General features: G+C 38.8%; 1 protein-coding gene across 2 annotated transcripts in view; it reads left to right on the top strand.

Annotated features, from left to right (window-relative positions):
• Window positions 1-12,399, top strand: part of AFG1L (AFG1 like ATPase) — a 71,521-nt gene extending 59,122 nt beyond the window's left edge. For both annotated transcript variants that reach the window (XM_030043929.2, XM_041118354.1), the window contains 3 exons: window positions 5,046-5,186; window positions 6,903-7,016; window positions 7,747-12,399. In XM_030043929.2, coding sequence (XP_029899789.2) covers window positions 5,046-5,186; window positions 6,903-7,016; window positions 7,747-7,881 — 390 coding nt within the window. In that variant the 3' untranslated portion in view covers window positions 7,882-12,399. The remainder of the gene's footprint in view (window positions 1-5,045; window positions 5,187-6,902; window positions 7,017-7,746) is intronic.
• The last annotated feature ends 1,860 nt before the right edge of the window (window positions 12,400-14,259 follow it).

Raw genomic sequence — 14,259 nt, 5'->3', positions numbered from 1 at the left:
TCTTGTGACACACCAGAAGTGAGGACAAAACACATGTTGATAAGTGTGCGTTATATGAGAACCACTGTTGTTCTTACTGGTAGGTCAAGCATCCTGGGGGAGGGAGAAGCATCAGTTAATGTAAGTCAAGACTGTAGCATATATCCAAGAGATAAAGATTAATGGTGCATAGGCAACTGCTCTCTAACATCTGTGTCTGACTTTTCAGCTTTAATAATGTTTTTAAAATGTAGCTTTCATGTGTACAATTACTGCTGGAAACATCATTGGTCTGTTTATTTTTGGTGTCTTCCTGCTTAGTAACTAAAACACACATTAAGGAATATTTTAAAAGAAAGAATAATGAATCAATTAGTGAATATTTTAACAAACAAGTTGTATAGCCTAACGTCAAGTAGTGTTAAACAAGTTAAAATAATGTTTTTAAAGTTGCAGGCCAACTCACAGTGCTTAGTTAGGAAGCTCCAAAACAAAACTGCATGTTATTTTAATCTTTCCTTATTATGCCCTCTGATATGATCTTTAATTACACAATGAAATGCCTTTTCTTTCCCACCAGAAACCTTCAGTAAAACTTGATAAGAAATTGCCGCCTTAATTAAATCCTCAGTTTATTAATAGTGCTTCAAATGAACTTCTCATCTTTGCCTGTAACTTACAGAACTTTCCAATAGATTTGCACTGCCATCAGTGTCTTTAAATTTTTTTAACCAAGTTAGCCGTGCCCTAACTATCTTAGTTTTTATTTAAAATTCAGCATGCAGCTGCATCACAGATCATGCCTTGGGTTTTTCTGTTCCTTTCTTGAATTAAGATCTTGAAATACTACCTCAGTGCTCTGTTTTATTAGCCCTACTTATCACTTTATTAGTGATAGAGTGTGGCTCCTTTGGAAACAACAGAAAGAGCTCTGTAAGTTTTTGTTACTGCTTCATGTCTAAGTTGTAAATATTATCTAGTCTTAAACTGAATTTTGGTTTTAGGAAGTTTTGGAGTGTTAGAGTGTGTGCACTGAATTATGCTTATTGTCAATCACAACTCTTCAGGATGTTACTGGAACTGGCCCTGGAATATCTTCCACCATCAACAAAAATAAATTTTCTCTTGAGATGAAATATCTTTTTCTAACATAAGTAGAGTGTTCTGTATTCTTCAGACAGTCTCTAAAAGATGAGCTACTTTGCCACTGATGAGTCGACAAAGAAAAAGGATGCTTTATACTCTAATTAAATGGAATATATAATAGAAACAGGAGACAACTAACTCTTAAAACAGTCCACAGAGAGGTCCAAATAATAAACATCCTACTTGAACTGAGATGATGATAGCTGAAAATGCATTAAGTAGACAGAGAAACAAAAACAAATGAAGGTGAGAACTCAGTGAAGCAGGCTGAAGTGGAGTAAACACTTTGTCAGGACAGTAGCCCATGTTAGTGCTAATGCGTTTTGCATTAGTATGATGGCTATAAAATACTGACTCCTGGCATCAGAGTTAATGACAAAAATCTGCAACAATTTTACCTTATATACACATGCAGGAACCGTAATACCATAAGAAAGATTCTTATCTGTTAATTTTTCTTTTTTTTTAATAATATTGCAGCATGTGAAAGAACTGGTAATAAATGGTAAGTGACAATTGTTAGGTAAATGTGTTACGGTTCTGAAGTTGAGTTTTGATTGGTAACTAGTGAAACAAAAAAGATCAGATGGTACCAGAAACACACACCAAATCAAGTTGTTATTTTTAGAATGTTGTTCAGAGGACTAGATTAATCAGGCTAAACTTTTAATAAGAGGATTACATATATCTGTATCAATATTAGGAAGATTTGTAGCTTCATTTGCAACTTCAGAGGAAGTAATACCTTCATGTGTGCTAGTGACTAAAATGAAACACTTTCTGTGACTGGTTGAGGTTCATAAAATAAATTTCAGCCCTGGTGGGTTATACAGAGGACAATGCTAAGTGTCTAAAATCACTTGCCACTAGTCTTGTTACCTAGTCCAAGCCTGTATTGCTGGCAGTCAAGATCCAGCCAATACTTGATGCAAGGTGAGGAAAAAGGGCCTGTAGGCAATACTGTAAAGGTGAGGGCAGGGCTGGTGGCTGCTGAAACAGCAGAAATCTGCTCCTCAGTGGAGCTTCTGTATATGGACTGTACAGCCAGAATCTCCAGCAGTGGTGTGATCTGGCCTTGAAGACATTTTCCCTGACGCTTTCCTCTGCAGCACAGAGTTGGTTCGTGGGTGCTTGTGCCAGCCTCGTGCTAGTTTTGCAAGGGCAGCAGGCCAGTGAGAATGTGACCTGAAGCTGTCAGCGTGCCCCTGCATCATGGTCTCCTGCATTTGGAGCGTTTTGAGTGTAGCTGGTGAGTTAGAAAAGTTGAAGCAATTGGAGGCAGTGTGGAAATTGGGCCAATACCAAGGTTAGAGGAATACAAAAAGGGCTTTAAGCTGTCCCCAGAGCATTTGCAAATTTGCTGGTGGTTCCTTCTTTTTACAGTAAGTAGAGTAAGGCAGAAGAAAATTAAAGGACTTGTTCAAGATGAGAGTAAGTCATGTTGAGAACAAGATTAAAAGCTTTGTCTTCATCTCCAGGGTTATGTCTTTCTAAACTCTAAAAGGAGAGAATTTGAGAACACCTCTATGTAAAGAACTACAGCTGATGCCCGCTGAGTCATATATAAAAACAGACTGGCTGACTTGGACTTTCAGTTGCGTCTCACCAGACTTGAGTCTTGGCAGGGAGGTACAAACTTACTCTATTAAAATACTCATGGCTGCTAGGCTCAGATCCTTCTGATCGTAAGATTTTGGAGTCTCCAAAGGCACATTTCTGCCAACATTTACAGAATATTATCACTTAGCGCTGGTGTAGGTGTTTCAGAAAATCTTGTTAAACAGCTTGAAATGATCTGCCTTTTATGTCCTTAATTAGAGGAATTTTTGAATTGCCTGCTTTTTGCCCTGCTGAAGTAGACTGAATTCTTGTTTGGCTGTGATAAAGATGCATATTGTAACCCTCTATGAACTGTGGGTTTCTGTCTGTATAAAAAGCAAAAGAAGTATTCCATCTTCCTTTTTTCCCATATGAAATGCATTAGCCTTGTTTTTGTCTTCCACCTGTTTCTTCCCTCCAACTCCACAGGTTTTTCATTTTCATGTTTGGATATCCACCAAGGTGCCCACCAGGTTCTTAGATGTATAGCTCAGTGGTTGGGCACTTCAGTTTGCAGATTTTGTGAAAGTTTGAAGCCTTTAATTTTTATTTATTTATTTACTTTAGGAATCAGCTTTTAGTATTTGATACTTTGTATTTGAAATGGGGAAGATGTATTCATATGGTTTCGGTGAGAAAGTGTGTCATATTGGGGCAAGACACAATAGAATAATTCCTCAGGGTTTTGGGCTTCAGCAGAAGAGTGCTTGGGCTCTTCATGTGATAAAAGAATGAACCTGAATAGCAGTGATGTCTGTGATTTCTTATCTAAAGAGAGACGTGAGGAATTATTTCCTTTCTCACGTGCAGTTAGGTCACTGCTGTTGTCCCTCTCAGGTACTCAGTACATGGGCATACTTGATCTCCTCTGTACTTAACAATACTTCAGTCCTAAGTATGGAATAAAAACTACCATTACCTAAACTGTTTGCTTACCACCAATCTTAAAATCTCCATCTGTGTTGCTTTTAGTGCTTCCACTGTTTTCTTTTGCACTTGATATGATTGTTGTCCAGCCAGTGATCACTTGTATCTGATGGTGAGATATGCGGTGGGCTAGCTCTGTGATGTTTCCATCCAGCAGTTCCTTTCACTTTCTTGAACTTTTTCATGCTTTATTTCATCAAAACATTTTGAGTTCAGCTACTCTCAGTCCAGATGAGACTTCTTTTTTTTTTTTTTCCAGAGGTGATGCATGAAGCTGTTGCTGGTAGCCCTCATGGTGATTAGTTTCTTGCTTTCTGGTTAAGAAGTCTATAGGCTTGGTCTACAGCAAATTTGTCTAGCAATTTCAGTTAGAGAAAATATTTTTTTATTTACTGTTTTTAAGATATTAGCAGTATTGCAGTGCTTTATAACCATATTATACTGTTGGTACAGCACATTTCATTAGCTGGGAAGGGAGTTGTGACATTATCATGCAAAATGCTGCTGATCTTCCTCTGTGGAGTAGTTGCGTCCAAGATACTGAAGTACTTGCACAAGTAAAACTAATGGGACAAGTTTCAGGAGTATGAAGTGTTTCTCCTAAATACAATGACTTAATAGCCAAAGATAAAGTACTGTCTGCAGTACTGATAGGGTATATCTTGCAGAAAAAATTATCTTCCATGTAATGAAAAAGTAATTTTAAATGAGTGTATTTGATTGTATACTTGAATGAGCTACTACTATTTGTGCGTATCTTCTGTTGATGGTTTAGATACACAAATAGAAACTAATAAGTTCTTATTAAAGATTTTTATTTCATCATTACAGATGAAACCATGAGCAAAGGAACTGCTACAAAATTGTATTTTTGTCTGTTTCCTGTTGCTTTCAGTACTTAGAATGTAAGATTTTTATTCACTCTGGGTTAGTCTTGGGTGAACAAAATGCAGGTCTACTTATAATTTAGTAACTAGCCTATGCATTTGCATTTAAAAATCTTGCTGCTGGAAAGCATCCTAATAGCTGTTCAAATTATGCTTTAGGTTGACTTCATAGCTTAACCATGTTTTTTCTTTTCTTCTATGGATTATGGTTTATAGTGATTTATTTTGTTTGAGGTTGTCAGATCATAACATTGTCAGGATGCAGAAGAGCCACATTTTTAACTATCGAACACTGTTCAGGTAAAGGCGACATTACGAATGAGCACCCATATATATCTATGCTAGTAAGGGCAAACAAGTGCTGCTGAAGGAAGATATGAAGAAACAAAAATAAGAATATGATCAGAACTTTACACCCTCTTTTCTGTAATTGTAGTATTTCAAGATCCAGTGTTTATGTATCATTCTATCATGGGTTTCTATTTCTTATGGTTTGTTTCATTTCAGCCTCTTGGGGCCAGTGACTATTTGGAGATATCAAAGCATTTTGACACAGTCTTTGTTCGTGACATACCGCTTCTTACAATGGCAAAGAGGACACAAGCTCGTCGTTTCATTACTCTTATTGATACTTTTTATGAACATAAGGTGAGAACCAAGCCTTTCCTATATGTATAGGTATAATACTGGGAGCCCTAAACCCTGACTGTTATAATTGGTTTGAAGTAAGGCTTTCTGTAGTAATGATTTGGAAAACATAAGCAGAATGAACTAGCACTGCAAAGAAACATCATTCCAGCTTCACAAAAAAGGCTTCATTGCAGTAAAGGCAAATAAGCAGGTATTTTTTTGATTTCTGTGAGTATTAAACATGACCATAAATATAAGCCTGAGCTCATTTGCCTTTCTTCAACAGGGATGTTATTTCTTTCCTAACCCAGGAAAACCACAGAAGCCATGTCATCATTTTAATAATGAAAGATTGTGCTGCCAACTGTGCTGCAGTGAATTTAAATTTTTTAAATTTTAATCTGTATGGGCAGTTGGTTGGGAATCAGTGCCTTCCTGAACAGGGTACAGAGGAGTTAATAGCATAGTTACATTATTAAGTTTAAAGGAAACAGTCACTGTAGGCTTTACATTAGGTTGCAGAACTGCTAATGGAATAGTAATGATAAATGCAGCACTTCATGTGGATTTACAGAGGTTTCAATCATAGAAGCAAAATCAGTGCTACTAAAACAAAGAGAAGTTCATGTTTAAGATGATTTCTTAAAAGTAATACAAGATATGAAACCCTATCTTATGTGTGATTACATATGCACACACTTAAATATTTATGCAATCAGGAAATATCGATTGAGGTTTTTATTTTTTCAAGAATGTCCTGGCAAGATGATCAGAAAGGCCTCGATTCAGCAAGGTATTGAACTAACTAAGCGTATGAGTAGTCTCATTCAAGTCAGCCAGATTCTTTGTGCTTTATGATTTGGAAATGGATGGTTTCTAAGAGGATATGCTAATATTTATAAACTAATAATAGTGTGTTAGAAATGGGGGGAGTGGTGGTCTGCTCTGTTGATGTGCTGTCATTAAGAATTGCAAGCAAACAGCTGCTTTCTGTTACTTCCTCCATAGGAATAACACAAATGTTAAACTCCTGTCACAAGTAGTTGCTTGGAAAAACTACCTGAGAAGGCATATTTGTGGAGACTTGTCCGCAGTGCAAGCATTTTGCCTGCATGCTCTCAACCAGTGTCTCTCTTTGTAATAATATTTCGGTCTGTGTTCATTGCAGCCCCCCAGAGATACTGTATCTCACTGCACGTTGTATCTCCTCCCAGCAGGCATGAAAACAGCATCATTACTGTTATTAGCAAATAGTGTGCACTTGAGTAGCATAGGTGAAAGCAAGAGTGGTTCCACTGAGCCTTCTGGAAAATTTGGCATTTAAGCATTCTTTAGATGGAAATATGTGTGTAGTGCACTTACCTACTGAGAGGAGTCTAACTATGGGGGGAAAGGAAGCATTGGTTACTAATACTTTATAGCTGTTATTTTAGAAAGTAAACTTGATTGTGAACTCATTGCCTGTGTAGCAGATATTTTGAGTATTTAACAGCACAGTTATGCTGTTTCCTGAGTAAAAGTTACATGAGTTGTTATTTAGAAGAAGATCCTGTAAGGTTAATATTCCAAATGACTAAGGTAAATTTGTAACAGCAGTGCTAATAAGAGAAAGGGAAAATACCCGAGAAGAAAACCAAGGTCGTAATTTGAACTTTGCTTTTCATAAAACATGTATTTTATCGGTTTTCTGTAAAGCCCAAGTGATGATATTGTTGCCTGTTTTCCTTCTCTCAGGTGCGTATTATTTGTTCTGCAGTGACTCCGCTCCAAAGCTTGTTCCTGGTAGAACATGACAATGGTGAGCTAGAGGACAACAGAGTGTTGATGGATGATTTGGACTTGTGCCAGGTACATGATATTAACATCGTCTCCCTTTTGTAACAAAATTGGGTTTGGTCTCATCATTACAGCAGCATTTTAGGAAGAGGAATCAAGTAAACATTTAACTAGCGATTTTGCTGCTTTTTCTGCAGTGTATCTGTCGCTCTCATAATTGCATGTTATGTTATTTATTCATAGTCAAAGAAAATGTCACAATGTATAGAACCATTTTGTGTAAGTTTTAGGGTCATTTTGATTGTTAATCATTATATCTGTTCAATCATGTATGAAAATACTGATTTAAGTTTAGCTCCTACATTTAAAATACAGAGATAAAAGATGGTCTGTTCTACCACTTCCTAGACTATATAGGACTGCCTCACAAACAGTACTATTTTGCATGTTGCTTATTCTGTTTTTCCTTTTCCCTATAACCTAGTTATTGTTAGTGAATTTTTAAATGATTTGTCTAAATCAGCATACAATTAATCAACAGAAAAGTGAAAATAGACGGTTAAGGTGTTGTCATGTTGTTTTAAACCCGAATTATTGTTTTGCTATGTTCCTTCAGAGGATTACCTAATAATAGGTGTTTTTCTTTAATTTTTGGATGTTACTTTTATTTTTTTGGTGCCATGCTGCTTTCCTGTATTGTCAAAGCCTGTAAAGCACTCATCCTTAGGAGTTAGATAGGATGCACTTCAGTACAGCTATGTCTCTCACAGTTCTGTGGTACTGTTTTTGTGTATTAATGTAGGATTCTGCCAAAGGACTCGCCATGTTTACAGGAGAAGAGGAAATCTTTGCCTTTCAGCGTACTGTCTCACGGCTTACAGAAATGCAAACTGAACAGTACTGGAAAGATGGGGACAGAAGCAAAAAAACGTTATAATTAAAAGTTTAATAAAATCACCAAGAAGTAAAACTACAGAATTTGAAAGCTTTTTAGCACAACTGAAATAATAATTGCACTTTATCATTTGGACCATATTTTCTTTCATCGGTTGTTTTTTGTGCTTAACACATGAGGACTCGGGGGTTTTTTCTGTACCACGAGTGTGTGGACATGTGAAATTTTGCCTTCATTTTCTTTTCTGTAAAATATAACTTTGATGTTCAGGAAGTTTAATGGGATTAGAATCTTTCTGGAGAATTGGTCTAGAGACAAAGTTAATGGGCTATGCAGGGTTCACAGTAGATTTATAATGTCATGTGAAGAGGGTACTTTGTGGTTCATGCACTGCTTCTGACATGTACAATGCAGTTTGCACAAAAGAAAAATGAAATGCTTTCTTTATGAAACTCTTAATATGATATTGTATAGGTCCCTGCTAGAATCCTGGAGATCCTCTGTAGTGTATTCGGGGGGGGGGCGGTTCTTATTTTCTGTGTGTAGCCATCTGCTGACTTCCAGGCTCTAAGAGTTTCATGTAATCAGACTTGCTCAGTCTGGTTCATTGAAAACTAATGGATTGAACTAAGAGAGAACCCTGAGGAGGAGCTTGAACGTACTTGAAGCTGCACAGGATGAAGATCTAAGTAATCACGGATGGGAAAAGAAACTATGGTAAGACAGGGTATACTGTAACATAGAAGTGCCAGTTAATACTCTTCCTAAGTTTTGCGGTTCTGGGAAGCCTGGATATGCTGCCTCTACACCAGTGACGTACCTCTACCCTGAATTTTCTCAGGCTTCATCTGTACCAAACCTTCCATTGCTACTAGCACACCTGCCCTGATCTGGGGACAGTAGTATACAGTACTACTGAGGCAATCCATCGTGCTACAATAGGAATGTGTTTTATGGAAAAGATGGGATATTAACTGATACCTCAAAACACATCACCTATCCTCATGTTTGTAGTTGGAAACTTTCTTTTAGGTAAAAATGCAATTGTGTCATTCTTGGTTTTAATCTAACTGAAACAAAATATGGTATTGCAGATATTGGCTTATAGTGTATTTTTATAAAAAGTCATTTTAAGACCATATTTAGAAACCCTGAATAGGGAAAAACATTATGCAGATGGACTGAAAAGTTTGCCTTAATTTCTTAGGGACAAGATATATAACACACTGTCCCCGAATTTGAGGATTTTTCTTGGATTTTGCAACATGACCCTTTTCTTGTACTCTATCTGTTTCCAAAAATATTCTTCTCTGCCTTTGTTAAGCCTGATTAAATTGTTTCAATTGTAGCCCCCATCACAATTACAGAAAGCTTTTAAAAGGGAGTTTTGTGTGGTAGGGAGGACTGGAGAGGTCCTGTGCACTTGCATGTATTATGGTAATACAGATGCTTTGGAGGCATGTGCTGAAGTGTGGTTTTCTGTTCCAATCACTTCTGTTTGTCCTGGAAGTTACTTATACTGGCTATACCTGTTCTTCAGAGAATTTTTAAAAGCCTCTATTTATAGTTTACAACTTATGCAATTATGTTTTTATTCCCACAAGGGTGACTACCGTGGAGAATTTTAATGCATATTTATGAAAACCCCAGTCAGAATACATTGCTTATACTTAAGAATATCCGAACAATTGATGTATATTTTCAGAGATTTGTATTAGGTTTCTCAACAGAGGGACTATTGAGATTAATGTATGTGTGTCTGTATGTACACACACATATGTATACTTAATTTATACATATCTATATAAATATAGATAAAACTAATATATGTAATTTAAATGTGTGTGGTTCTATATTTATACATGGCAATCTATACTCATCAGCCTGGGCCTGTGCTGATAACTCTCTGAAGCTTCAGCCTTGACTTTTTTTCTAGCAGCATTCAAATGCCTCCTGAACCAGAATGTAATGTGGGAAAATGGGAGGTGGTGGTAGATACCCTAAAGCACCTTTTATCTGGATAATTATTTGCATTCTTTTAAAAACCGTTTATATGTTTAGCCTGTATGTCCTCTGTCATGCGGTACAGGGGAAGTGCAGAACACAGGTGAGATGTTTGGGACATGTGAGAGAGGAGGTCCTGGCAAGTTTTGCGTTCCCATGGATACTGTCTGGGGCCAGGGAAGTGAAGTGTTTCTCCACAGTCCGTGTGAGCGATGGCCGATCTCCTTTAACCAGGGGGATCCCTGGAGCCCCCTGGGCAGATGGTTGTGTTCAAACTGCAGCTTTGCCTACTGGTGTTTGAGGCTCTTCTGCAATCTGAGCACCCATTGCAAACTTGGATACTCCAGGTTTGTGGAAGCTCCTAAATGCAGTGGGACTGATGTATCGTTGAAAGCCTCCGAGGATGTAGGTGAGCTCTGTCAAACCACAGGAGGGAAGTTCCTGAAAGCTTCCAGAGCCAGCGCTGCTTCCAGGGCATATTGCTAAAGCCATAGTGCAGTTTTTCCTTGGCCAGCAAGGAAGCTGTCTGTTGGGAGTCATTGGTAGCTGCCAGCTGTAATCAAGGAGAAGAAATGGGGAGTATTCCAGAAGTGTTTTGGGGCTGAAAACAAGAAAAGCTGCTTAAATCATTGTACAGTATTTGTGGTTGCAATCCAGAGTGTGGATTGCCACAAAGAGAGATTGATGGGACCAATTTGTCAGCCAGCCCAGATGCCAGGGCAGACATCCCCGCAGTAACCACAGAAGCAGCATATTTATGTCTGTCTACTTCCCTGAAGAAAGTGAAGCCCTATATGCTTATTTTACAATGCTGGTAATGATGCTGTAGCATGCATAAAGTCTCTTTCCAATAGTGAATTTGGGGGGCCTTCTTCTGAGGTCAGACAACTTCCAGGCAACTGGTGCTGGCCAGAATCTGTCACTGGGGCACGATGGACAACACTGGGTATGTCCTGCCCCAGGGCACTGGGTCACCTACGCTCCCAGCAGTCCTGTCCCCTACTGCCTGGCTTGCTCCTCACTGCTGTGAGACAGCAGCGGTCTGTGACTTTTTATTCCCACACTCAGATGTTGTATTTGCCAAAATGTGAACTGTGAGATGCCTGTGAATAAATTATGCACACTCCTTAATGGCCTTAAAATTGCTGGACTTATGCTGGATGCTTCTATCCCAAGTTGAAGTATTGGCTCTTTAGGTTTTTCTTAACATGCAAATTCATGTCATCTCAGATCTGCAACAAGTCTTTATTTCCCTTTTAGTCATTCAGCAAACGTTATTGCCAAATTATTTTTAAGGGTCTTTTCGAGTAACCTTACTGATGTGGTATGATATTTTGCTGTCACAGGAAGTAAAATCCTTGTGATTATGGACCACGTGAAACATTTCATGTTGGTTTATAAAGGCCACGTCCTGGCTGAGAATCTCTCAGCTAACTTGTTTCAAATACTTGATTGACGAAGGAATGTTCCCAATGCCCAAAAATTCTATCCATATAGACATTTTATCTTTAAAGGTGTATTTTCATTTTGTGTTCTTGTGCAGTAGCTCTTACTTGGCTTTTTTTTTTTTTTTTTTTATAAATAATGCAATTGTCTTTCAATGTTACTGGTTTTCAGTATTTACCTTTGCACAGATCGAGGGAACAATTGCAGTGTTTTGGGTATAATGAGACAGCCTTCCAAAGGTCTTTGGAGGAATTGAAGGTGCACTTACTGCTGTTGTCGCTTTTTGATCTAAAAAGGAAAACTATTAATGGCTTTTTTTGAGTAAAGGTGATCATAATGATACTATAGCTGGATAGATGTCACCAATTTTGCAGCAATTTAAACATGAAAAAAAAAAACCTGACCAGGTTTCAAACAGTGCTCAGCATGGTCACCAGCCATCTAACAAAGGAAGAACAGTCTCTCCATCAAGACCTGTCTAAGAGGATAAAGATCCCAGAGTTTTCTTTCTGCAGTTACCTGGATCTGAATATTCCTGGTGCCTCAGTTTCCCTGTTGATAAAATGGGAATGATATTACTTTTCTTATTTGCTAACACTGGAGTGCTGCCAGGCTTCACTCATTAATATTCTAAGATGCTTGCTGAGGCTCTGGGATGAAAATACTTCAGTAAAGTATGTAAATAGTGCAAAAAATAATTTAGCTACTCAAAGTGGATTAGTTTCCTTGTTTGGGTTACAGAATTAATGCCATCAACTAAACACAACGTGCCTCTTTGTAGTGATGTTTTGGGTTTTTTTTTTAATCATCTGTTCTAAAGAAAAAAATTTTGAGGTTTGTGATTAAAACCCTAACCAATTCATGTAGTTTTTCTTCTACCTGTAACGACAAACTTCGTGTATGATTCATTACAACCTTAGCTCCTGTACTTGTGAAGTGCAGTGGCTTTGTAAATTCTGTTGGGATTTTCCTTGTATGCTGAGAATTTTTTTTTTAAATACGTAATGTTGAGTCTAATATATAACAAACTGAACGCTCCTAAATCCTTCTGTTATTTGAGAAGAGTTTGTTGTAATAAAGAAAAATCAATAAATCCAGATTTTACAAACATTTCACCTATTACTCATGCTATTTTAAGGTATATGTTCGAATAGATAGGCCTTGTGTTAATTACTTAGTGAGATTTTTTTTTTTCTTCTTTATCTCTGTCTCCAGGGGGCAACCCAGACTGGCAACACTGGCCGTTTCTGGGCATTTGGTTGCCTGGATGAGCTGTAGCACCGCAGGCCATTGCCCTACACGTGGCTCGGCTTTTGGTAGGTGTATCCAGGGCTTGTCAGAAAGGTCCTCCTTTAGAGGCAGTCGAGACTTGTCCTCTGTGGTTACTCCTGCCAGCAGCCCTAATTTTTGGGTTTGGAACACTTTTATCCACCTCTCTGACTCTTTACTCCAACAACTTGAGGTTGAGGCGCTCCAACTGAGTGCAAACCACAATGAAAGTGCTCTTTTCTTCTGTTAGTTTGGGATTCTTACTGTTCAAGATCTGCTTTCGCTGTCAGTCAATTAGTTCTGCAGTTAGCTGTCACATGTGTTACACAGCTTGGAAGATTCCCCCTGGGAAGCAGTTAGTTAACATTTAGGCAGGCAGAGAAGTCTCCGCACTGGCGGGTTGGGAGGGTCTGGGGGTCCCTGCAGCACCCCGGTGCAGGTGCCCTCCTGCAGCACCTGTTTGTGTTGTCAGTGCGAGAGCAAGGCTGCAGCATGGCACTTCGCCATGGATGCTAGTGGCAGATAGACAGACAGTTCTTGCTGACAGATGGCCAACAGTGTTTTACAGTTTGGGCTTGAGAAACCAGTGGTGTAAAATTTTTTTAGGAGGGGTTAAGTTTTGGGGCTATTGCTATACCTTCTACTGGAAACATTCCCCATTTCTTGAAGAGAGGGATCGTCAGGCTGAGTATCAAGCTGTGACCAACTTGCTCCAGTATCTTGCTTGCAGCAGTGTAGTATCCAATGTTTGAGAAGAGCATCCAGAATATTTCTTAATATCCCATTACAGTTTTACACAGGTTTGTGAAGCAGGAGGCTGTATCCTTGCCAATGGTTGCATGCCTTGTTACTCATGTAAACATTGGGTCCTTTTCCAGACTGACTTAAGATCTTTTTTTTTTTTTTTTTTTCCCCTCAAACATCTGCAGCAGTGAGCTGTCAGGGTCTAATTAGAAATTTTGCTGAAAAAAAAAGAGTCCTTTTGCATGCTTCGCTGCCTCTTCCCAAAACACTTCAAAACCAGATGCAGTCAATCTGCCTTTGCAGTTTTGTTTGTCCAATGGATGTTTCTCTCGTATCGCCCTCATCCATTTCCTCTCAGAGATGAGCAATCCCCAACGTGTCCATCTCTTGTCAGAGAAGACTGCTGCTCGTCTTGGGATACTTAATCTTTTTCTGTTGTTCTGCAACCTCACTTCTGACGTAGGAGCACAGGTTTGTGTGTCTCAGCTTCCCCGGGACCCCTGGGCTCGGAGTTTTCCTGCAGCTTGGCTTTGGGCCTCGAGAGCTCTGGCACATAGGAAATATGGGGGGGGGGGTGGTCTCAGTGTGCATCCATGCCCCTGCAGAATGGGAGAAGTTTCTGACCTTTGGGTTGGGGCAGTGCCTGAGTTTGCCTTTCTGTCCGCCGAGAAGGAGGACTTGCAACGGCAGTCCCTTGCACGAGAGTAGAGGGAGGATGGAGCAGATGGAAGATGCAGGCTACTTGCTCCCTATCCAGCCTTCTGCATTCTCCACATATTTGTAAAACAACTTTTGTTTTAAATTGAATTGAATTCTAAGAGTGCCATTGAAATACAGAAATGCTTCTCACTGACCTATTACTCTGCATTCATGTTGGTAAAATTTTGGATGAGTTTCTATAGTCCTCCCGCCAGTTCTTTGTCAGGGTGAAGGGTTTAGTTGGCTCTGTTAATCCAC

The sequence above is a fragment of the Aquila chrysaetos genome, chromosome 2, assembly GCF_900496995.4.
Source record: "Aquila chrysaetos chrysaetos chromosome 2, bAquChr1.4, whole genome shotgun sequence".
NCBI classification, from domain to species: Eukaryota; Metazoa; Chordata; class Aves; order Accipitriformes; family Accipitridae; genus Aquila; species Aquila chrysaetos.
The sequence above is the reverse complement of the archived record's forward strand: the minus strand, read 5'-3'. Positions and strand labels throughout refer to the sequence as shown.